The sequence below is a fragment of the Micromys minutus genome (genome assembly GCF_963924665.1).
Source record: "Micromys minutus genome assembly, chromosome: 4".
In the NCBI taxonomy this organism is placed as follows: Eukaryota; Metazoa; Chordata; class Mammalia; order Rodentia; family Muridae; genus Micromys; species Micromys minutus.
The window spans coordinates 26,740,006-26,766,274 of record NC_137973.1 but is presented as its reverse complement, the minus strand read 5'-3'; the positions used below and the strand labels follow the sequence as shown (position 1 = coordinate 26,766,274).

General features: G+C 44.5%; 1 protein-coding gene across 1 annotated transcript in view; it reads right to left on the bottom strand.

Moving 5' to 3' along the window:
* NUP210L (nucleoporin 210 like) overlaps nucleotides 1-26,269 on the bottom strand; it is a gene marked incomplete at both ends in the record, with an annotated part of 91,474 nt that overhangs the window by 33,117 nt on the left and 32,088 nt on the right. The window contains 9 exons of the mRNA XM_080916464.1: nucleotides 44-172; nucleotides 4,188-4,289; nucleotides 4,882-4,986; nucleotides 5,303-5,391; nucleotides 7,771-7,963; nucleotides 13,408-13,581; nucleotides 17,059-17,280; nucleotides 18,702-18,847; nucleotides 24,831-25,029. Of these exons, the coding sequence (XP_080772590.1) occupies nucleotides 44-172; nucleotides 4,188-4,289; nucleotides 4,882-4,986; nucleotides 5,303-5,391; nucleotides 7,771-7,963; nucleotides 13,408-13,581; nucleotides 17,059-17,280; nucleotides 18,702-18,847; nucleotides 24,831-25,029 (1,359 nt within the window). The remainder of the gene's footprint in view (nucleotides 1-43; nucleotides 173-4,187; nucleotides 4,290-4,881; nucleotides 4,987-5,302; nucleotides 5,392-7,770; nucleotides 7,964-13,407; nucleotides 13,582-17,058; nucleotides 17,281-18,701; nucleotides 18,848-24,830; nucleotides 25,030-26,269) is intronic.

Sequence of the window (26,269 nt, the reverse complement as noted above, 5' to 3'; positions counted from 1 at the left end):
GACACGAAACAACTCTAGCCTTATCAGAACAAACAACTCTCACCTTATCGATTAGATCCAGCTCTATCTCCTGTATGTCTAACACCCTGACCTGGGCCACTGCTGGACCCAAGTCGGCCAAGCACAGGTCATACACCTTCAGGGTCAGAAATCCAGGATGTGTTGGGACTAACTAGAAGGAAAAAGACGGTGTTTAGTCGAGGTAAAACCACACATGGAAACAGATGTTAAGGAACTTGAAATTCAGTGGCATCTTAGTTATTGGCAGGGGACAGATTTCATGGATAAAAATCGAATAAGTAAGTATGCCTTCCACAGACTCACGTGTTGTGTCTGAATGCTCGTCCCATAGTGAGTGGCACTATTAGAAGGTTTGCCCTTATTGGAGTAGGTGTGATCTTGTTGGAGGAAGTGTGTCACTGTGGGGTGGGCTTTGAGGTCTCCTATATTCAAGCTAAGCCTAGAGTAATACACAGTTTCCTTTTGCCTGCCAATCAAGAGTAAGGTTCTCAGCCACCTCTCAAGTACCATATCTACCTGTGTGCCACGATGCTTTCACACCATGATGTAGTAAGACTTGCGGTGATCATGGTGCCTGTACACAGAGGCACAACCCTACCTAAGACAGCAATGATCGCAGGTGGCGGTGGAAATGTCTTTGTTCCGAAGCTACTGTGTGTCAGAGTGCTTCAATCATCCTGTGTCCTTACCTATTGTCTCAGTCTTCAATTTTAAAAACAAATATGGTGGGGGAGGGAGGGGCTCAGTGGTTAAGAGCACATAATGTCCTTCCAGAGGACCCCATTTTAGTCCCCAGCACCCATGTGGCATGATTCACAGCTGCTCATAACTCCAGTTCCAGAGGATCAGACACTTTCCTCTGGCCCTAGTGGCTTCTTGTACTCATGTGCACAAACCCACACACTGAAACATGTGAGTACACATAATTTGAAAGCTAGTAATAAACATTTTTTGTTAAACACAAATAATATAGGCAGGCATGGTGGCCTTTAATCCTAGTACTCGTGAGACAGAGGCGGGTGGATAAATGGGAGTTCAAGACCAGCTTTGTCTACATAATGAGAAACAGGCCAGTCAGGGTGACCAGTGAGGTCCTGTCTTAAAAACCTTTTTGAAAAAATAAAGCAAAACAAAACCAACTCAGGAACACATCAAGTCAGGTGTGGTGGCACATGCCTTTAATCCCAGCATTAGGGAGGCAGAGGCAGGTGGATCTCTGTGAGTTTGAGTCCAGAGTGGTCTACAGAGTGAGTTCCAGAACAGCCACGGCTACACAGAGAGATCAAAACAAAACAAAACAAAACAAAACAAAAGAACACATCAAGGCCTAGAGAGATGGCTCAGAGGTTAAGAGCACTGGCTGCTCTTCAGAAGGGTTCAATTCCCAGCAACCACATAGCAGCTTACAACTGTAACTCCAGTTTCAGAGAATCCTACGCCCTCATCCAGACATACATGCAGGAAAAACATCAATGCATATTATTAAAAAATTGAAGCACATCAAAAAGACTGTTTACAGTAATCCAACATTGCAGTGAGGAAAGTGGGGCACAGTTAATGATGTCATCCATAGTCTACACGGGCTCAAGGACAGAAGTTACATGGTTGTCTCAGTAGACACAGGAAACACTGTTAACAAAATCCAGCATCCCTCAGGACAACACGTGTGATGAAAGAATATTGGTAAATTTCATGGGGATTGAACCTGGGTCCTCTGGAAGAGCAGCCAGGACTCCTAACCACTGAGCCATCTCTCCAGCTCCCAAAAAGGAATCTCTTAAGAGGGTAAACCCTAAGTTCTTAAGGAACATGCACTTTGTCAGTAAGGACCAAAAAAAAAAAAAAAAAAAAAAAAGGCCAAAGAAGGTGCAGGCAAAGAATGTGAAGGCAGTGAGTGGGTGACGGTGACGGTACCAAGGGGTCAAGGCCCTTGTCAAACCTAATTCGGCCAAGCCCCTGACGCCAAAGGGTTCCAGCACTAGCTCTGTTCAGTCCATGGATGTGTTTTCATTATCTACCCCAAACACAAAAAGTGGGATTCATGGTGACACAGCCAAGTGTCTAAGACTCTGCCAGCCAAATGCCAAGGCCCAGTCACAGGCTGAGATACCTCCTCCTGCTCCATCTCAGGCTCCTAAAGTTGCCCAGGCACCTGGGAAGACCCCACAGCAAAGGACTCTGTGTGTCACTGTGGAAACTGATGGACAGGCACAACCATCCCCTTACGGTTTTCAGGTAGCTGCTGTGACCTCCATGCTACAGGCACAGTTTCCACGTGGCTTCCCCTGGCACAGATTCCACGTGGAACCCCTTACCGCACCCCAGGCACACAGTTTCTATGTGGTTTGTCTCCTGTGCTGTTTCACAAATAAACTTGAGGCAGGATCTTTTAGAAATAAAACAAAATCTCGGGACATGTCTAGCTAAGAAAGTTGAAGATCTCTATAATGAAAACCTTAAAATACTGAAAAGAGCCAGGCATGGTAGCACAGTGATCCCAACCCTTGGGAGGCAGAGGCAGAAGCAGGGCAATCCCTGTGAGTTGTAGACCAGCCTGGTCTACACAGCAAGTTCCACATTAGCCAGGGCAACACAGTGAGACTCCATCTCAAAACAAAAATAACAATCAAACAAACCTTAAAAATAGACCTACTATGTGACTCAGCTATAGCACTCCTGGGCACTTACCCAAAGAGCTCCAGGATCACAGACATGTGCACAGCCATGTTTACAGCAGCACAGTTCACAGTAGCTGAGTTATTGGACCAGCCTTGGTGTTCAGCAACAGAGGATAGAGAAAATGCGGTGCGTGCACACAGTGGAATTTTTCAGTCATGAAGAAAAATCAAGTCATTTGTCATTTGGAAGAAAATGATTTCAAATCACCATCACATTGAGTCTCAGAAAGACAAACACTGCATGCTTCCTCTCATTTCTGAGTCCTAGATTGTGTGGAGACACACAGAATTTTTTGTTTTGTTTTGTGTTTTATTTTTTCAAGACAGGGTTTCTCTGTGTAGCCCTGGCTGTCTTGGAACTCACTCTGTAGACTAGTCTGGCCTTGAACTCAAGAGATCTGCCTTCCTCTGCTTCCTGAGTGCTGGGATTAAAGGTGTGTGTCACCACCACCTGACTAGATGTGTACCAAAAAAAAAATTGTCTCAGAGGCAAAATGGAGCTCAGGAAGGGGACGGCACAAAGGGTGGTGCACATCTGCCCTGAAATGGACACATGCAACCCAGTATAATACAACGCAAAGAAAAAACAGCGTTTGGGGTTGGGCACAGTGGTCAACTTCAATACTAGCAGGTAGGAGGTAGATTTTAGGAAGGTCAGGAGTTTAAAGTCAGCTTTGGACTCATAATAACTTCCACACCATTCTGGACTATGTTGAGGTTTGGTCTTTTGCTATCTATTGTAAAGCTGAGTGTGGGCCCCCAAGAGCTGGTTGTCCCAGAGTCTTGAGAGAGTCTGCACATACACCTTGCCCCATGTTATTTCTCATTGGTAAATAAAGATGCCAATAGCCAATAGCTGGGCAGAAGAGACATAGGTGGGGTTTAGGTTTCCCAGGCTTGGGGGTCAGAGAGAGACCATGAGGAAAAAGAAGGTGCAGGAGGAGGAGAAACAGCCATGAATTAGGAGTCAAGAGAATGTGGCCCTGAGGGCTGACACAGAGTAATAAATTGGGGTTATAGACTGGAAAGTAGATTGTGATACATAGAGTGTTGTCTGCCCAGCTGTTGTGTTGTTTAAGGCTTAACGTAAATACAAAGGCTGTGTGTGTCTTTATCCGGGAACTCAAGGGTCAAAGGCAGGGTAGAAACACTAGATCAGGACTAAATCATGACTACAACAGGCTATTTGAGTGTCTTAAAAAAATTAGGATCAGAAAGACAGTTCAGATGTGAGGGTGCTTGTTGTCAAGGCTGACGGCCTGAGAGGCTGATCCCTACAAGTTGTCTTGTGAGCTCCTGCAGCATGGACAGTCAAAGCACACACACACACACACACACACACACTCTCGACACACACACACACACACACACACAACACACACACACACACACGATAGATAAAAGGTTAAGAAACAAAACAACACCAGAACAAAAGAAAGGAAGCCTCAACAGTGCTTTGCCATGAGACCAGAAGCTTCTCTGACACACCTGGACTGAGCTTTCTGCTTCCATGTACGTGGTGGTGACAATATCTTGCTCACTGCTGTTGACCAGAAAGTAGCCAGATCCTTCCACAAGGTTAAATATTTCCTACAGAAAAATCAGACAATGTTCCATTCTTTTCACTTTATAGACTAAAGGAGATGACCCATACTTAAACCAAGACCAGTGGGCTGACAGAGGACAAAGAGAAACTGCCACAGAGCAGGTCTAAAGACACTGCAATTCATCCTTCCTGTCACATCTGTGTGTTTCAGGTTTTTTTTTTTTTCTTCAATATTTATTTAGAGGGCACTGGATCCCATGAGACTAAAGTTATAGACCTTAAAGTTGTAGGCTGGAAAGATGGCTCAGAGGTTAAGAGCACTGACTGTTCTTCTGGAGGTCCTGAGTTCAATTCCCAGAAACTACATGGTGGCTCATAGCCATCTGTAATGGGATCTGATGCCTTCTTTTGGTGTGTCTGAAGACAGCTACAGATAAATAAATAAATCTTTTAAAAATAAAGTGAGCAGCCATGTGGGTGCTAGGATTTGAACTCAGGACTTCTGGAGGTGTCCAGTGCTCTTAACTGCTGAGCCACCTCTCCAGCACAGGATGTATATCTGATTTTCAACAGCAGGTGAAGCATCTTGCAGTCCTACCCCAGTTGTGTGCTCTCTGATAGGCTGGTGCGGCTCACCTTCACATCAGGATGGTTGAAGATGGTGACGTTCCCAGGCTGCACAGTGACGTCTTCCACCAGGAGCAGCTCTATCCCCGCAGACCTGGGCGAGCTGGAAATCCCCTAGCCAGGAAGTGAGCACAACAGAAGCAGCTGAGAACTTTCTAATGACTTAGAGGGGAGCCCTTTTCTTTCATTAATTTATTCACTTTACATCCTGACTGAACCTCCCTGCTTCCAGTCCTCCATCACACAGTCCCTCCCCTAAGCCGCCCTCCCCTTCTCTGGTCCTTCTTCCCTCCCCCTCTCTGTATCTCTGTCTCTTAAACACACACACCATTGAGTTTTGAGATAAGATCTCACTAATTAGCTGGAATTTCAGGTATGTGCTGCCACGCCGAGCACTAACCAATATTTCTTCATCGTGATTTCCACTCACTTTTGGGCTTTTCTTCCCTGAATAACCAGCAAAATTGACTCCAATGAGCACAGTCCCCTTTATCTGCTGCACCTCAAGGATCTGACGGCCTAGAGCAGGAAAACACTGTGAAAACAGGCACCCCCAGTGCACACCAGACTCCAGGAAGCTCATGTTTGCTCAGTCCTCTCCAAATGACATTTTACTGAGAAAAATGCTGGAAGGGGAGTAATGCACACAGAAAATAGAGCATTGGGTTTGTACTCAACCTGCTAATATGACTCTAAGCCAAAAATTGACCTCTTAAGTCCTTGTGAAATTAGGGCAGGCAAAACCCAAAATTCTTTCTTCCTGTAATGACCTATAAATCCAAAAGTGGCTGAAAGCAAATATATGGGGACATTTTTGTGTATGAAATTTCAATTTATAAATAACAACAATAGACTTTTGGGTCCTTTTCTCTTTTTTTCTACTTTCTTTTTTATACTTATTTTTTGTTTTATGTACACTGGTGTTTTCCCTACATGTATGAAGCTGTGTGAGGCTATCAGAAGCCCTGGAACTAGATTCAGAGGCAGCAGTGCGCCATGTGGGTGTTGGGATTTGAACCAGGGTCCTCTAGAAGGGCAGCTGTGCTCCCAACCTCTTGGCGCCTTTTCTTAGTTCGCTTCACTCATCATTATATGCATGGCAATGAGTCGCTCAAAAAGTTAAAATGGAGCATTACTTATTATTTTTAACTTCAAATGTGTGCATGTTTGCCTGTTGCTGTGTACTGGAATGCTAAATTCTGTACCCAGGATCTAGGTCTCTGAGTGACTTCTCTCGGTTACCAGCTTTGTTGTGCAATCTTTGTTCTTTGACTTAAAACTATTGGTTAAATAAAACTGGCTACAGCCAATTATTGGAGGGATTAGAGGCAGGTGGGGTTTGAGTTACCTGGTTGGAAGTGGATTAAGGAGAGCAGTGAGGAAAGACCAGGGAGGAAGGAGGAAGAAAGGGAAGAGAGGAGGAAGCTGCCGGGAGCGCACTGCCAGGAGAAAGAGCAAGTATCTGGGGTACACTGCTCCGGAGGCAGCCAGGCCAGCAGTTAGGACAGTAGATTAGGGATGGCCCCCAGTAATTGTCAGAGTCAAATAAAATAACCAGTCTGCGTCTTGTTTATTTGTAAGCTAGTCAGGGATAAGCTTAGGTTGTATTACATTTGGCACACCTTCGTCAGGAACTGAACTAAAATCATCTGAGACAAGGCGCAACCCTCCCAAAACTGTGGATTTGAAGCTGCCACTGCTTAGGGCCAGCTGGACTGCAGCTCTTGGGAAGGCTTTGAACTTGGGCTGCCACTGACAGAAACTCGGGCTGCCGTTCTCCCAAGAGCTGGATGCTGCTCTGGAAAGCCGGCCTCTGCTCGGTGGAAAGCACAGCTTATGCTATGGGAAAAAAAAACCCAGCAGCCTAATCTGGGCCCACCGAGTCCCCGGCGCATGTGTGTGGGGTTAGTTCTCTCTTTCCAACATACTGGACTTCGAATTCAGGTCACCACTGTGGTGGCAAGCACCTTTACCTGCTGAGCCAACTTGCTGTACCTTTTTCTTCCTTCTTCCCTTTCCTTTCTTTTTGAGGCAGGGTTCTCATAGCCCTGGCTGGCCTCAAACTCACAGAGATTGCATCTGCCTCCTGAGTACTAGATAAGGCCTATGCCTTCTGAGCCCAATTACAGCATGTGCTACCACACGAGGCTCAGAATATTTACTTCAGCCTGGGGGTAAAGAGAGGCACGTCATTCCTAGATTCCCCAGAGACAGCTTTTCAATGAAGATGTGGAAAAACTAAAAGAACAGGGTATATATATATAGAGAGCAAGGGGCAGGAGAGATGCTGTCGTGTTTAATGATGGGAGTTACAGGGAGCTGCCCCCTGTTGGAGCGCTTACTTAACTTTCCAACTGAGCTATGTTCACAGCTCCCTCAGATTAACTTGTACTTATTTCATAGCTTTGCAATTTTGAGTCAGAGTCTTATGCAGTTTAAGCATATCTTTTGAATTCACTATGGAAGCTGAAAGATGGCCATGACTCCTGATTCTCCTGCTTTGATCTCCTGGCTGCTGGGACGGTCGGTCGGCATTTCTATCCCGCTCTGTTTACCCAGCACTGAGGATCAAACTCGGGTTTTTACACACGTTAAGCGATCAGGCTCTTAGTTGTCCCCTCTTCTTTTTCTCTCCTTTCCTACTAGCCCCCTCTGGATTTCCTAGCACTGGGGATAAGTTCAGGATCTCACATAAGCTATACACATGTTCTATCACTGAACAACACTGCTGTTCAATCCTACAGAGCCAATCCTACCTCTGTGTTTCTCTATTAAAAAACGCACAAACGTCAAAGATGAAAGACAACCTGATAAAATGTAGAATGCAACAACTGCTCCTAAGGAAGCACCATGAACCATCAGAGATGCCCTGTGGCATTTGCCATCGGTGTGCAGTACCGTGCAGCCGGGTCTGCCCACTGCCATCGTCTCTGGCTACCATCTCCACTGACTTAGAATCTTCAAAATAGGCTAGCGTCTCATTGGAAGATTTCCATTCTAGCATCAACGAGCTGAAATTATCGAACTTCCTCCCATGTTCATCAAACACTGCCAATTCTAGGACGGAGTCCCTCAAGCTGGACACAGGAATCTGCATGAAAAGAAAGCGCCACAAAATTACGGGTCATTAGGTCAGCCCGGCCGGTAATGTTGCCACAAAATCCGGGAATGGATTGTATCACTGGAACTCACAAAGTGGTGAAAAGAGAAAAACAACTTCACAAAGTTGGTCCTCTGACCTCCACACACAAACCATGATAACTGTGCACAGGCACACACTACATGGGTGCATGCAATAATTTACTTCTAAGGAATTCAGTAGCCTTCAGGCTGACAAGCTATCTCTGGAGAGAGGACTTAGGTCTCCTTTCCTCCTTTCATTTTGATATTTTTTTTTTAACATCGCCTGACCAGCAATTGTTAACGTGTGGTGTTATGTGTTTTCTCTTTCTCTTCTCTTTCTTCCTCACTTTGGGGGGAGGAGGAATTGGGGCAGGTTTTTATTTATTGCATTTTGTTTCTGAATGAGCTATGATGGCACTTTAACCCCAAAAAGTATTTCCTAAGAGAACATTTTCTATGTAAGTAAACAAAACAACAGAGTTATTCTTAAGAAATTTTTTTTTTAGTTTTATTTTTGGCTCTGTGTATGTGTGTTCATGTGCAAGCCTGTGCACGTGTGTGCTGGTACTTACTGAGATTAGAAGGTGTGGTAGTTTGAAAAGGTTTGGTCTCCATGAACTCTAGTGTTTGAATGCTTGGCCCATAGGGAGTGGCACTATTAGGAGGTGTGGCCTTGCAGGAGAAAGTGTGTCACTGTAGAGGCAGGCTTAGGTTTCACACAATCAAGCTCTGCCTGGTGTGGCACACAAGTCTCCTTCTGTTGCCTGTGGATGCAGATGTAGAACTCTCAGCTCTTTTTCCAGCGCCATGTTTGCCCACATACTTCCATGCTTCCCACCACAATGATAATGGACTAAACCTCTGAAACTGTAAGCCAGCCCCAATTATGTATTTTCCTTTATAAGAGTTGCCTTGGTCATGATGTCTCCTCAAAATGATAGAAACCTTAACTAAGACAGGAGTGGTCATTGGCTCTTCTGGAGCTGGAGCTACAAGTGGTTGTAAGCTGCCCAATATGGGTTCAGGAACTGAACTGAGGCCCTCTGAAAGAGCAGCAAGAGCTCATAACCACTTATCCATCTCTCCAACACCTCATGCTTAAGATGCTGACAGTAGTTCTGGAGATGTGTGCAGTGGCTTTTAGAGTGCTTGTGCTGCAGGCAAAGGACATAAATTCAGATCCCCTAAACACTGGTATAATATGCATGCGTCTGTAATGCTAGTGCCCTTACAGTGAGATAGGAGATAGAAACAGGCAAAGCCCTGAAGCTACAAGGCAGCTAGCTTAGCAGATGCAATGGTGAAGAAGGAAAGGCCCTGATTAAAACAGGATGGAAGACAAAGGCTGATCCCTGTGGTCACTCTCTGACCTCCACTTTGTGTCACAGCCCAGGCATGCCTACACACACACACACACACACACACACACACACACACACAAAGTTGAAAAGGAAGAACATCAACAATATTTAATGTAGTGTCGTTAAATACAGAGTCAACACTTCAGTTCTGAAGATATTCCTTTTACATCTTTTAGGGGTTTTGTTGATTTATTTTTTAAAAAAGATTTCATCTTTATTTACGTGTATTCATGTCTACCTAAGAGTATGTGTGAGCCATGTGTGTGCAGGTGCCCAGAGAGGCTAGAAGAGGGATCCTCTGGAGTGGGAGTTACAGGAGTGAGCTTCCTGACATGGGAGCTGAACTGGGAATTGAACTCAGGTCTTCCAGAAGATTAGCAAGTGTTCTTTGTTGCTCAACGACCTTTCTAGTCTTGATTTGTTTTAATTGTCTGTGTGTCTGTCTGTCTGTCTATCTATCTATCGATTGATCGATCGATCTATCTAATCTTTGATTTTACAAAATAGGGTTTCTCTGTAGCCCTGGCTGTTCTCAAACTCAGAGACCCACCTGCCTCTGTCTCCCCAGTGTCTGGATTAAAGGTATGTACCACCACTGACCCAGTTGTTTTTTTTTTTTTTTTTTTTTTTTTTTTTTTTTTTTTGGAGACAGGGTTTATAGTGGTTTGAATAGGTTTGGCTCATGATAATGGACTGAACCCCTGAATCTTTAAGTCACACCCAATTACATGTTTTCCTTTATAAAAGTTGCCTTGGTCATGGTGTCTCTTCACAGCAATGAAACCCTAAGACAGGACAGTTCTTGCTGTCCTGGAACTTGCTTTGTAGATCAGGTTGGCCTTGAACTCACAGAGACACACTTGCCTCTGACACTCGAGTCTTGGAATTAAAGGTGTATAACACCATGCCCAATTTTATGCAGCCCTTGTTGACTTTCCTACCTCCACCTCCCAAATTCTAGGTGTGAGCCACCACTCCCAGCTTTGTATGTTTTAATTTTGATCTCAAGGTTAATTAAGAGGAATGTTTTATCTTGTTGCTCTATCTCTTTAGATTCCCTTAATCTAGAAAATACATTCCTGGAAGCTAGGGGGTGTAACTCAGTTAATAGAATGTTAAGAATGCACAAGATATGACTTAATGCCTAGAATGGCATAACAAAAAAATGAAGGGAAGGGGATCACAAAGTTCAATGTTATCACACTCTGTGGTTACCAGGCGCACAGATGGTGCACAGACATACAGGCAGGCAAAACGCCTATACAAAGAAAAAAAATTCTGGTCTCAAGGAGGCCAGAAGAGGATATTAGATCTCCTAGATCTGGTGTTCCAGATGGCTGTGAGACACCATGTGGGCGAGGATTCAACCTACGTCCTCTGGAAAAGCAGTCAATGCTCCTAACCACTGAGCCAAATTTTCTTCCTCTTCCTCCTTTTTCTTGGGGTAGGAGGGCAGGGTTTTGAGACAGGGTTTTTCTGTGTAGCTCTGGCTGTCCTGGGACTTTCTCTGCAGACCAGGCTGGCCACAGACTCGAGAGATTTGCCTCTATCTGCCTCCCTAGTGCTGTCATGTGCCACTGTCACCTGGCTCATAAAACTTAGGTCTGTTTTCCTTTTTTTTTTTTTTTTTTTTTTTTTTTTTTAATAAATAAGGTTTATTTGTGTAGCTTTGACTGTCTTGAAACTCATTCTGTAGATTAGGCTGTCCTTGAACTCTTGAACTCACAGAGATCTGCCTGCCTCTGTACCTCCAGTGGTAGGATTAAGGGCAAGCACCACCTCTGCCCCAATTCTCTTCCTTCTTGAGCTGTCTAGGACAAAAGGAGTCTTACTGTAACAGCAAGCTGGTCTACCCTTATGCTGGTGCCACTGTCTTGAATCCTTGTGAAAGTTTTGAGAGCAGTCACAGGCTAATTGCCATGGCTTATAAATGTACAGTCCCAAGTTAGAAGGCTTTACATTTCCCTTCCCCACTCCTCTCCATAGCGATCTTTCACCTTTCCCGATCTTCACCTCCCTGTTGCGAGATTTTTGATCACATTGTGAACCCTGAGATTGTGTTATTTACTAAAACTAAAACAAACAAACAAAACAACCTGCTTCTAGTTGTGGCTCAGCCTTTTAGCACATACTTTAATCCCAAACAATGAAGATAAAGTTTGTAGAAGGAAGTACCTATGTTTGAAAGTGATGAATCAGAGAAAGGTCTGTCCGAATGAATCAGAGATAGAATATTGCCCAGTTGGGAAGGAGAGAGAGGAGAAGTGACTTAGGGGAGAGCAGTGCAGAGAGAGAAAAGGAGAGGCAGTTTTACTGGGACAGCAGTACTGAGACAGGTTTCAGAGAGAGAATAAGCTAGACACAGGAAAAGACAGGACAAGCCAGAGAAGGAGCCACAAGATTAGAACAGATTGCTAGAGTCAGTCTGTGGCCAAGCAGAGCAAAAAGTCAGAGGCCAAGAGAGAAGTCAGATTGAATCAGTCAGCTTGGAGAAGAGCTTGGGTCAGACAGAACAGCTGAGTTGAATCAGCCAGAGCTCAGAAAGAATAGGCCTGGGTGAGCTTATCCAGCAGTAAGTCTCAGACTGAAAACATTCTAGGCCTAGATTAGATTGTATGGAGGCGAGAAGCTTTCAGATCTATGTCTAGGTTAACACGCTGAGGCAGTGAGCCTTCCATCACAACAATTACTATAGGAGAATAAAAAATATTTTACTCCCCCTCACTTGTGTGTGTGTGTGTGTGTGGTTGGACAGGGACACTTAGTCCCTGGGATGGCTGGCTTTATGTCAGCTTGACACAAGCTAGAGTCATTTAGAAGGAGGGACTCTCACTGGAGAAACATGTCTGTTCTGAAACATAAAGGATACAGTAATGGGGTCTTCTACATAGGGAGAATGAGGGGTGGGACAGTAGTACACATCTGTCATCCGAACACTTAGGAGGCTGAGGTAGGAGGATTACAAATTTGAGGCCAGCCTGGTTCACCTGGCGAGGGATTGCATCTGTGTCACCATGCCTGACTTGGATTACCGCCAGTCTTCATGGTACATTTGCAGAAGTAATTTTTCTGACTTAGCTATAATGCGACCAACAGATCCGATAGGGGATCTGTTCTGAGAGAGGTTCAACTGTCTGCAGCCACAATTCTCTAGTATAGTAAACACTTATGTCACTACATGTCCACAACTGTAACTTAGTTACTTGCCCCCCCCCCCAGCCTTCTGAGAGTGAGTAACAAACCAGACAGTGCCTCTCACGTTGATGGACAGAAGTGGTATTTCGGATCCTTTATCCCAAAAGCATTTGAGACCATTGGAAAGTCCTGCTGCTAAGGAGGAAGTCTGACATTACAGGACAGCCCTGTAAAAGGGCAGGCTCCCTTGCTTAGCAAGGCTTCCTCTTCTCAATGTGGGGTGGATCCCAGACTCCACACTCTACCCATAGAATGCCATGTAGCCTTGGCTAGACTACAGGTTCAGCCTCCTTTCTCCCAATAAGAAAGAGAAGAACCAGTTCAGCTAGCACCTAAAATTCCTGGAATGCTTCCCCAAGTTGATGTGGTATCTCAGTACCTTATCCTTCAGTCAAAGACCTCGCCTACCCTGACATAAGTGTTTACTATACTAGAGAACTGTGGCTGCAGACAGTTGACCTCTCTCAGAACAGCCTCTAAATTGTTTTACTAATGTCCTCCCTATCGGATCTGTTGGTCACATTATAGCTAAGTCAGAAAAATTACTTCTGCAAATGCACCATGAAGACTGGCGGTAAACAGTAAATAGGAAAGAATATTGCTACCCCTTCTACAAAACCATAGAACTCCTGATTCACCCCAAGTAAAGTTGATCTGTCTCTCCAAAGCTGGTTCTGCTGTGCTGTTATTACCGTTGGTACTGACAGGGCTTCCAAATCACCCTACCCTGCCCCCCCCGCCCCCCACCCCTGCTCCATTTGCCCTCGTGGATGGATATCAGCAGAGATCCCGGGGTGGGGGAAGGGCCATGTGAAACAATAGCATCGTGAGTATTAGAAACACAGTCTGCACTTACCAGTTGCTTGTTGTACTGTGGCAGAGGACATGGCTGCATGCCAGCTGGCACCTTGTACACTGGTGTCACCGACATGCTGGCAGGATGGGCACAGATGAAGCGCACCTGCACCTTTTCCACGGAGGGACTAGGATTTAGGACTCCCGGGTGATTCCCGATCCGTAGCGAAAGAACCTTTAAGGAGACACCAGCAAGTTATTAATGTCAGTCACGCTGAACCAAAAGTGTCAGAAGTATTCGAATTCCAGAGGAGCCCTTCTGGATATGATAATCAGACAAATCCTTTAAAGGATTCCCCACTGGACACCAAATAATCTTATTTTTAAAAATGTGGTAGAAAGCAATCAAGGAAGATATGTTGGCTTAACACAAATAGAAATCTAGAAAAACTGCTTGCTCAGCCACATACTACACAATCATGCACACACACTATACAATCATGTACATACATATTACACATCATATGCACACACACACATACACAATCATGTACAGACACACATACGCTCACACACAAAGAAGCCTAGGAATACAGCTCAATGACAGACTGGCTTACTCAAGGCATTAAAGTCAATCCTCTGGAAAAGAAGAAACAAAAAGGGCTGCAGCCTGGAGTTCTGGCACACCTGTACTTCAGCACTACAAAATGGCGGCAGGGGGATCGGGAGATCAAATTTATATTCTCTGCTGCGTAGTTTGAAGCCAGCATGGATTAGATGAGACCCAGTCACAAAATAAAATCAAAACATACTGTGGAAATCTGAAGACAAATGGAACTTAAAACATCTAACTTTGGCTGGCAGTGACAGCTCACTCCAGCAATTGCAGCATTCCAGAGGCAGGGGGGGTGGGGGTGGGGGTGGGGAGGTGGGGGTGGGGGGGTGGGGGGGGTCACGGCAGGTTCAAGGTCAGCCTGCTCTCCATATATACAGCTAGCTATATAAAGTGAAGCCTTGGACTTGTGGAGAAGGAAGAAGTAGGTGGATCTCTGTGAGTTTGAGGTCAGCCTAGTCTACATAGCAAGTTCTAGGACAGCCAGGGCCACACAGAGGAACCGGCTCAAAAAACAAACAAACCCACAAAACCAACAACAAGCCAACAACAAGAAAAAGCAAAAGAGCCATCAGCCCAGCAAGATGGCTCAGCCGCTGGAGGCGCTTGCCGCCAAGTCGGCACTCCTGAGTTCAATCCCAAGACCCACCTGTAAAGGACAGACCTGATTCTTGCAAGTCACCCCATGGCCTCCTTGTGCACACTGTGGCACATGCACTGGGGTTTGCATGTGTCCCCACAAATGAATTTTTAAAAATATATACCTCTAACCAAATTTCTTCAGTCTTTTCCTTCAACCAATTTTGTGCTATTGACGTCTTAGTTTAGTTTATTTTTCTGTTTAGAGTTTATTTTATATTTATTTACTTCATGTATATTGAGTGCATGTACGTATGCGCACCAAGTGCATGCTGGATACTTGAGATCAGAAGAGACACTGGCTCTCTCCGGGCTTCTCCAAACTACATGCACGTGTTGTTCATAAAGGCTCACAGACGTGCACATAAATTATAGGAAACTACAAGCTAATACAAAAGACTGGCAGCAGGGCTGGCAAGATGGCTCAGTGGGCAAGGGCACTTGACGGCAAGCTTCACAACCTGAGTCTGATCCCTGGAGCCCACGTGGGAGGAGGAGGAGACTCCTGCATATTGTCCTGTGACCTTCAGATTCACAGTGGGTCAGACATGTGCACAAGCACACACACATGCACATAAACTCACACACACACACACACACACACACACACCGACACTCACACAAGGAAGAACGCCAAGCAGGATGAAACATGCTTGTCACTCCATTGTCACTCCAGCATATTCTTTCTAGGATCAGGAACTCAAGGTAAGTCCTGGCAACAAAGCAGGTTAAAAGCCAGCCCAACCTACCTGAGATCCTGTCTAAATTAATAAGTAAATAATGTTTTATAGGCCAGAAACTCTACCATTACAGCATTGTGCTAAAAGATGTGAAGCATAAAAGAAAAAAAATAGCATATGATTTTACACAAATGAGGTGCTTAGAGACACAGGATGGAAGGTGCCGGGGTCTAAGATAAGACAGCTGTGGGGAGATGGTTTTTCAGGGGTCAAGAATTTCAGTTCTGTAAGACGAGAGGATGTGTTTTGTGTAGCTGCTCCCTCTAGACTGAAGCATTAGTTCTGAGTTCTGTCCCTGTGGCAATGACAAAATAACCCAATAAAGACAAATTAAGGGAGAAAGGGCTTATTTAGCTCACAGCCCATTATCACAGGGACTTAGGGTGGCAGAAACTTAAAGCAATCTCGTTACATGCAAATGATGTGGCTGCATCCTGAGCAAACATCAAACCCCGTGTGCTAGTGATCTGCTCCCTCCTCCCTTCTCATGGAGTCTAAGCCCTTGTCAATTCTATTTTTAAAAATCACGCTGGGCTGTAGTGCCGCACACCTTTAATCCCAGCACGCAGGAGTGGGAGGCAGACAGATCTCTATGAGTTCCAGGCCAGCCTGGTCTACAGAGCTAGTCTCAGGACAACTAGGACTACAGAAAGAAACCCTGTCTCAGAAATGTCTACATCACCCTAATGTGAACAGTTCTCCATTGAGACTTCCCTCCTAGGCAATTCTATATTGACTCAAGTCTAAAATCAAAACTAACCATCACAGGGGCTGGAGGCGTGGCTGAGCAGTTACAAGTGCATACTGTTTTTGTAGAAACCATGAATTCAGTTCCCAAAACACACGTCGGGTAGCTCACGACCACTTGCAATTCCAGCTTCAGGGGAATCTGAAACCGCCAGCTTTCACCAGGGACCAGCACCCACATTCTCACACATCCACACCACTGACCACTGTACCTTTCTTCTTAGAGGAACATTCACAAGACAAATGAACTCAACGGCAGGCTTGGGGCTGGGGAGACAGCTCAGTGGACATTTACTGTGTAAATGTGGGGGACTGGAGTCTAGAAACTACTTAAAAGCCAAAAAGGTATGTCAGCCCTGTATACACAGGACTAGAGACAAGGTCTCAGGAGCAAGCTGGCTGGCCAGACCAGCTGGGATTGGCAATAAATAAGGTAGGTAGTGATTGAGAAATTGACCCCCATATTAAAGTTTTGACTGCACAGGCACCCTTCACATGTGTGCCCACACATGTGTGGAAACACACATGTGTGTATCACACACGGGGCACATATAAAGAACAAAACCAATTCAGAAAGCTTGAGAAACTCACAAGACAGTTGTGAGGGTGGTGTGGTGGCTCACACCTCTGGTCCTAGTTGTAGGGAGCAGAGGCAGGTGGAGCTCTGAGAATCTAGACCAGCCTAGTCCATACAGTAAGTTTTGGGATAGCCAGGGCTAAATCGAGAAGCCCTGTCTCAAACAAAACAAACACTCAAACAAAACAAAACCAAATTAATAAGTAAACTCTAAAAATTAAAAACAAATGAACTGGGGACAGGGGCCAGACAGACGGCTCGGTGGTTAAGAGCACGGTGCAAATACACACATGAAGACAAACACACATACACATAAATAAAAACATCTTTTAAGAAAGAGTATGCTACTACAAGTTGCAACATTGTACTAATGACAGGAAAAGGCTGTTTCCTTACTTGTTCCCCTAACTCTAGGCACAGGACTCGGTAGACATACTGGTTCTGCTTCCTCTTAGCCGGCAGCCGGACTTCTGTTATTCTAATGGCTTCAGCCTTCTCCATGCTCAGCTCCAAAAAGAATCGGGACGGCTCCAAGATCCACGGGTGAGGGCCCCCTTCAAACACCATTTCCTTCACCGACAGCCATGTCACCAAAGCCACTTCCACGGGGTTTAGAGCCTGAAACAAAGTAATATAGTTATTTACATGTTAATCTGTAGTTAGGATTATTTTATTTTTGTATCTATTTAGACAGTAGATCTCCCACACTCTTTGAACTTCTGATCCTCCTGCCTCCACTTCCCCTGTGTCTGGATTACCAAGGTGTCCTGCTATGTCTTTAAAAACTAATACCTTTTGAAATGGAAATATATGACATTCCTCATCCTTTTTCTCTCTCCAAACCCTCCTATGTAACCCCCTTGCTCGCTTTCAAATTTGTGACCTCTTTTTCCCTGGTTGTTGTTCCACAAAGCATTTTTTAAAAGATTTATTTATTTTATGTATATGAGTACACTGTATATTCCGACACACTAGAAGAGGATGTTGGATCTTATTACAGATGGTTGTGAGCCACCATGTGGTTGCTGGGAATTGAACTCAGGACCTCTGGAAGAGCAGTCAGTGCTCTTAACCACTGAGCCACCTCTCCAGCCCCACAACTCATTTTTTAATTATAATTTTTTGAGACACAGTCTCTTCTTTATTATAATTACTACTGTTTTGCAATTATAATCCTTTGGGCTTATTTTTATTGTTTGTTTATTTATTTTTTTGCCTGGCTGAGATTATAATAGAATCACATCATTTTCTCCATCCCTTTCCTCCTCCAAAAGCTCTCATGAGCATTCTTCCTTGTTCTCTTTCAAATTCATGGCTTCTTCTTCTTTGTTGTTGTTGTTGATGGTGGTGGTGGTGTGTGCGTGCGCGTGTGTGTGAGTGTGTGTGTGTGTGCTTGCGCAATTATATATTCCTAAATACATAAGTACAGCCTGTTTAGTCTATGTAATGTTACTTATGTGTATAGTTTCAGGACTAAATATTTGGCATTGGATAACTGTGCTGGCTAGTTTATGTCAACTTGACACAATCTGAAATCAATTAGGAAAATGCCTCCAGCCACACAGTAGTGGTGCACACCTTTAATCCAAGCAGAGGCAGATAGATCTCTTCGAGTTAAAGGGCAGCCTGATCTACAAGACAGCCAGGGCTGCACAGAGAAAAGCATGTTTCAAATAAACAAACTAAACTAAAAGAAAGGACGGAAAGAAGGAAGGAAGATAGAAAGAGGGAAAATTCCTTCATGAAGCTGGGCTGTAGGCAGGCCTGTAGGGCATTTTCTTAATTAGTGATTAGAAACAAGTCTAATTGAACGCTAGCCTGGGCTACATGAGACTGTCTCAAAACAAACAAACAAAACCCGATAGCTACTCCTGACTGTACTTATTCAGGATAAACTCCCACTACTGAGGCTTCAGGAATGAGAGCTGAGAATAGAAAATACTGAGTAAGTGAGGTCACAGGTTCTGACTGACACTTCCGAGGAGATGGTGTAGGCGGCAAGAACCCGAGGCCCCCAGGCCTTCCGTGGGGCGGCTCACCTTTAGAGGCTCGTAAGCAGCAAACGTGGCGCTGCCCCACACATGCTCTTCATGCCCAGTCACACTGACGGTCACCAGAGTATGGCCCGGAGACGTGGCTGCTATGTGGACACTAGAACAGTGCGTTGGTCCCGGCTTTTGAGTACCTTTCGAATCAAAAGACATGATTTCAAGCAGGCATGGGGACACAGGCTCACACTCTGTCGGGACATGGCTGCAGAACAATGAGGAGTTCACAGCCAGCCTTGGCTACAATACAACTTTAGGGCAAGCCTGGGCAAGAGGAAACTGTCCCAGTAACAAAGACATACCCACCATAACTTCAGTAGCATAATACACAATTGGGTTTTTGTTTGTTTGTTTGTTTTTTAAGAAATTAGGAGTCAGGCTTGGTGATGTATGCTCTTAATCCCAGCACTCAGGAGAAAGAGGCAGGCTGATCTTTGAGTTCAGGACCAGCTTGGTCTACAAAGTGAGTTCCAGGACAGCGGGGGTTATACAAAAAAAAAAAAAAAAAAAAAAAAAAAAAAAAAAAAAAAAAAAAAAAAACAACCAGACCAAATCATAAAGATAAAAAGAAATTAGTATATAGAAACAGAACAATTTTAACACATTAAGAGTATTACTTGGGGGTTGGAGAGATGGCTCATTGGTTAAGAGCACTGACTGCTCTTCCAGAGCTACTGAGTTCAATTCTCAGCAACCACGTAGTGGCTCACAACCATCTGTAATGAGATCTGATGCCCTCTTCTGCTGTGTCTGAAGAGAGTGACAGTGTACTCATATAAATAAAAAATAAAAAGTATAACTTGGGGCTGAAGAAATGGCTCAATGGTTAAGAGCACTAACTGCTTCTCCAGAGGACCCAAGCTCGGTTCCCAGTACCCACAAGTGCACTTCCAACCCTTCTAACTACACTCCAGAGGATCCAAGAAGATCCACCGCTCCCCTGTCATGGGCGTCTGGACCATGCAGGATTTGATATCAGGATTGGAAATGCCAACTCAAAGATAGCTGGTTGTCAAGAACTGTAAAGCTAACTAATGCAGTGACTAATGAAAAGAACCCCAGTAATCTGTTCAGAGGCACAAAGCCCAGTCTACTGAGACACAGATTTCACAGATGGAAAACCAGAAAAATTTAGATATAAATATTTACTGACATTTATACCTTTTCAGGTTAGACTGAGGCATTCCCCACCAGACATAAAACTGCATCCACAGTGACAAAGAAGCTCTTAGAGGACATACTGTCAAAGTATGGATTTTCTCAGATGATAGGGTCAGACAATAGATCAGCTTTAGTGTCCCAGGCAAGTCAGAGACTAGCCAATATTCTGAAGATTGATTAAAAGCTTTATTGTGCATTTAGACCCAGAGTTCAGGACATGTAGAAAGAATAAACAAAACCCTAAAAGAGACCTTAACTAAACTGACCTAAGAGATTGGAAATGGCTGAGTAACTCTTCCCTTTGTTCTCTATGGAGTATGAAACTCCCCTTTCCAGATGGGACCCCCCCTTTTGAAGTCATGTTCGGGATACATACAGGCAGAGGTCATCGCTGAGTTCAAAGATCACCAACTGCTGGACAATCTTGAAGATGTCTAAGGGCTCAGAAACATGTTTGGCCTCAAGTTTATGCTCTCTATAAAATAGGTCACCCTCCAAAACTGGTGGCCCAGAGAATGGGTCCTAATAAAGAGATACTATCTGGGTCATTAGCGCCTTGTTGAAAAGGTCCCTATGTTATTATCCTGACCACGGCCTACTGTCCTAAAAGTTGACCGAATTGCTGCATGGATCCACCGGATATACACTGGAATCACAGACCCATGTGTAGCTGAGGACACCCTAGACCAGCAGAGACAGGAGAAATAGGCTATTAAACACCCTGATCTCCATGTCTACCTCTGTGATCTGGTGGGTAAAGAATGAGAGCCCCTCCCCAGAGCAATGTTGGAAGAGTACCCGCCAGCTTATGGCTGCAATACATATTTGGTGTGATGGGAGACTAAACACCAAGCTTTTTATGTTTCCCAGGACATTCCCAGAGCTGTGACCAATGCAACAAATGTAGAGTTCCTGAGGCCTTCTTCTGTGCAGCCTGAAGATGCAAATCCACTGGATAGATACACTAGAAGCCACCCAATAAGGACTTCATCACCATGACAGGCTCAGTACCCTTCATCACCTAGGCTCAGTACCCTGGGCTGTAGAGAAATACAATCCTCTTATCATAAGATTCACAGATGACAGAAGGAAGGCTGAATAGACTATCAGTAAGACTTGGGAACTGAGACTTTATGTTACTGGTAAAGATCCTAGAATCCTATTCACCATCCGACTATGTTCAGACACCCCCAATTGCTCTCAGCCCCAATGTCCTGCTGGCTAATCCCCCACCTACACCACCTCTGTGGGCTCAGACGCCAATCCTACCCCAGAGCCCATGCTCATCTTCCCCTAAGAAGGCCTCAACCCAAGCCACCAGGACTGAGTAGTAATAGCCCTGACCCCCTCTGGAATATGATAGTCCAGTCTTGTCAGGTCACCAATGCCTCCAGACCTGAGTTAGCTGAGTCATGCTGGCTGTGCTATGAGATTAGACCACCATACTTTTAAGGAATAACCCTGATTGGGAACTTTACTGAAACAGCGAACCCCAATGTATGCACATGGCAATGAGCTGAGACTAGGCTGACATTACAGGCCATAGAAGGTCAAGGCTGTATAGGGACAGTCCTTGGGGTCTATAGCTATCTCTGTAACCCGACCTACAAGACAAATCCAGATAATGATAAATAGTTATTACCACCCCATGCATCCACAGGGCTATACTACATCAAAGAATCCTGTATCCTTGTCCAGTTGTTACCCAGGATCATCTATCACACAGACGACCAAGTTCTAGATTTCCTGGATGGAACCTCAGGTTTAGACCCCACAAGAGCCAAGCGAGAACCAATTTCAGTTGTAACTTTGGCGGTTCTCATAGGACTAGACGTGGCTGGCACAGAACAGGGGTAGCTGCAAAACAAGCAGCATGACAGTCTAAGAGAGGCCATAGATGCTGATACAGGGAGATTTAAAAAAATCCTCTCATCTCCAAGATTATCTGGGCTCCCTGGCAGAGATAGTACCTCAAAACAGGAGAGGGCTGGACCTCCTGTTTATGCAACAAGGTGTGCCATAGGCAGCCCTCAAAGGATGCTGTTTTTATGTCAATGGCCAAAGTTAGAGAGGGCCTGGGGGTGGGGGTGGGGGATAGGCACAAGGCTGGTTCAATCCTGGTGCAACAGCTCCCCTGTGGCTGACCCCTGATATCTATCCTGCTGGACCTGACTCGGTTTACTTCTGGTCCTTCCCTTTGACCCCTGCATCCTAAACAAATCAGTCCAGTTCATGAAAGGAAGACTTGAGAGTATTCAGCTATGGTAATGAAAAGTCACCTTTACCAGTCCCTCCATAATGAAGCCTATGAGCCTCAGGAAGTCCCATGACTGGGCCTTGTAGATACCAGAGAGAAGAGGAATGAGAAGCCAAACCTACTCCATCTTAGAACCAGCCTCCATCTTAAAAGAAAAAAAAAAAAAAAAAGGCCTGAGAACTTGGCCCACAGTAGAACCCAAGCTGTACCCAAGTACCAGGAAAGACCCCATGGCTTGTCCTTGGCAGAGTTACTCCCTAGCTACTTCCTAGCAACAGTTAATCAAAGATTAATCTGACTGTTTGAGATGTACTTTCAGACCATTCGTGACTGTATATGGTCTTGCTTCAGAGCACCCACCTGCTGGCTTTCAGTAGACATTTAGTTAGATGCTTGCTAGGGTGGACCACCACCCCTCACTTCCATTTCCTATGAAACCTCGTCCAGATGAGAGTTCAGAACTGCTTCACTAAATTGTCCTGTGGGTCAGCCATAGGCCCACACTCCAGTTTGTAATAGAGACCCTAATGTGGTTACAACGGAAACAGCTCCTTGGTCTTTTGGGGTTCATGAGGGCTTCCTGGCACAACAGTTGGGGATTCATCTGGTACTGTGCAAACGAATGTTACATTCTGAACTCCAGGATCTAGTTGCTCCCAACTTAAAGCTATTGGTTAGTTACTGGGGAGAATAGAAGTAGGTGAGGTTTTAGTTACTGTCTGGGGCCATAGGGAGGAACCAGGAGGAGAAAAAGAAGAAGGGAGAGGAGAGGAGGGAGGAGAAAGAAGATGGAGGAGGTCTCCATTAGATGTGGTGGATCAGGAGCATGTAGCTGAGTGAAATGTCCTCTGAGGATGGATTGATGGAACAGGAAAAAAAAAAAAAAACAAAACACAACTCAAACAGCAAGAACTTGGGGAGCACAGCAGAATTAACACTCTAGTGTGTAGAAAATAGATCAGGGGTATTAACCCAGTAATCACACTAAAACTGATTTTAAAATTCCATAGGAGAGCAAGAGAGATGGTTCAGAGAATAAGAGCACTGGCTGCTCTTCCAGAGGTCCTGAGTTCAAATCCTGGCAACCACATGGTGGCTCACAACCATCTGTAATGGGACCTGATGCCCTGTTCTGAAGGGCATCAGTGTGTCTGAAGAGAGCTACAGTGTACTCATATACATAAAATAAGTAAATAATCCATAGGTCATGTTAAATAACTACAAAGTAATATTTTAAAGCCATTTACAATGGTTGCCAGGACAAGAAGTTAAACTGATGTTATTATACCTTACATAAGATGTAATGAGGCTTAAAAGCTAGAGCTTAGAACAGAGGAGCGTAGAGGGCTGATGTGCAAGCAGGACAGGAGGGAAGAGCTGATGTCACTCCTACAGATATGAAAGAGTTACATGAATTAATGAGAGGGAGTCCTCCCAAAAGAGGCTGGCAGACACTACGTGCTAAGAAACATTTCATGTTACTTCTGCACTGTATTAGTGAAAACCAGGGGCCTCAGTATAAAATATGAACCTCAGTGGCAGCGAGCATGCGTGCTGGTCTTTATAAATAAATTACTCATGCTTCCTTTTCCACTAGAAAAACATACCGCCAGGACTAAGGGCATGGATGAGTAGGGAGAGTGCTTACTGAGCATGCTCTGTCCCCAGCACAGTGGTACTGCATGCCTGTCATCTCAGCAGGAGGCAGGATCAAAGATTCAAGGTCATCTGGTTACAAAGCAAGTTCAAAGCCAGTCTGGGTGACATGAGGCACTGTCTCAAAAAAATAAAAAAAGATAAATATATTGTCTCCTTTGGAAAATAGCACCCAGTCATGAGATGACACGATATTCCTCTTGAAAGGAAGTGTGACAGGGCTGGAATTCGGGGCAGTGGAAGGGCACATTTAACATGTCCAAGTCCCTAGGATCAATCCTCATTCCTGAAAACAAAAATGCCTTAAAGAAAGAAAAAGAAAAAGAAAGGGAGGCGGGAAGTGGAAATGCTCTGTTCAGCCACACAGTTAGCAAGCTCAGCTGTGCGGATGGGGAGATGGCTCAGAAGACAAAGCACTTCCCTCCACGTGTGAGGACCAGAGTTCAGATCACCCAAACCCGTGAAAGAGCCAGACAGGTGTGATGACCACTTGGAATTCTAGCACTTGTGAAGCAGACGGAACCCCAAAACAAGCTAGACCAATGAGAAGGGGTGAGCTCTGAGTTCAGTGAGGCTCTGCCTCAATAAACAAAGTGGCATGCAATCAAGGAAGTTACCAATATCACCTCCAAATTCAGGCCACACATACATGTATATGTATGTATATCAACATACATATGAACGTGAACACATATATGAACACCACACACAAAGACACAACATTTCCCTGTGCATTTGCTCCCAATGTTCATAAAAAGAGTAGAGTAAAAACTACTTCAAGGCCTTTCACGTCAGTACTTAGGAGGCCGAGAGAGGAAGATGATGAGTTCAAGGCTAGCCTAGGCTACATAGCAGGATCCTCTCTCTCTCTCTCTCTCTCTCTCTCTCTCTCTCTGTGTGTGTGTGTGTGTGTGTGTGTGTATGTATGGGGAATGGGAGGAGTGGGGAGGGAGGGAAGAGGAAAACAAATTGTATGAATTAAAACTTCAGTAGTGGTTGGTCCCTCAAAGGCTAAAGAGGAGGGAGGTAAAAGAGCTTAGCCTTGCCTTCTTTAAAAAGAGTGAAGACTCCTTGCTTATCCGAGTTGAGATCGAGGGGTAAGTGCGAGCAGTCTGTGAATGCGACGGCCTCCTTGGTCTCTAGATTTACATGATACATTGCAATGGGTACCTCAATAATCTGGCCGATTTCCGTGTCAGCTTGAAATGGTAGCAGTTCCATTTTGTTCAGCTTCATGACATACACCTTGAGGAAAAGCAATGAGCCTTTAGGAAAGTCTTAGGAAGAACATTAAGACAAATGCATAACCATCTGCTGTGTGTCTATACATATGTAATATACACATAAATATGAACATTTTATGCCTGAGTCCAGCCCTTAGAAAGTGAGCCAATCCGATAGAGTCAAGTTCACCCTCAGCTACACAGTGTGATCCTGTCTCAACAACATACGTATATACTCTCCATATAATGTTGTTTACATGTTTTACTTTAGTTCCCCTAGTCTGTCTTTTTTTTTCTTGGTGAGTGGTGGTAATGCCATGAGTTGAATGCAGATCCATTTGTGCATGCTAGGAAAGCTCACTACCACCAAGCTAGTCTCCAGTTTTATATATATGTATATGTACACATACACATATGTACATATATGTATCAAATATACATATAAATGCATATGTATACATGTGTATAGGTGTATGTGTATATGTATATACATGTATGTGTATATGTATACATCTATACATCCATACATATATATGTATATTCGCCACAATTGCTCAACTTTGTTGCTGTTTTAAGACAGGGTTTCATTATATATTTATAGTTAGCCTGGAATTTACTATGTAATGTAGGCTGGTCTTAAGCTAACAGAAATCCACCTAAATGCTGGGGCTAAAGGCATTTAACCACCACACCCAGGCAATTTGTTCATCTGTTTTCAGGTTTCAATATTATTTCAGTAATCTAGGCTTGTGAGCTTACCACAAGCTGGAGTTATCTGGAACGAGGTGGTCTCAACTGCGAGAATACCTTGAGCAGATTATCCTGTAGGGAAGACTGTGGAGGTATTTCCTTGATTAATGATTGATGTGGGATACTCCAGACCACTGTGGGCAGTGCCACCCTGGGTAGGTGGTCCTGGGTTGTATAAGAAAACAGGTTGTGTGAGCCATGGGAAGCAAGCCAGTAAGTAATGTTCCTCCAAGGTCTCTGTTTCAGTTCCTGTCTTGAGCTCCTAATCTGACTTCTGTAAGTAAAAATAAACCCTTGCTTCCTTCCCAAGTTGATTTGCTTATGGTGTTCATCACAGCAATGGAAACCTAGCTAGAACCAGGCTTGACTGTGCCTTAGCCTTCAGTCCATCATTGTCTACTAGTCTAAAGCAACAGCTGATGTTTGCTCTTTAAAATAATTATCATTATCATTACCATTACTGAATATAAAAGTACTTAGGTGTGGTGGTTTGAATAGGAATGGCTCCCAAA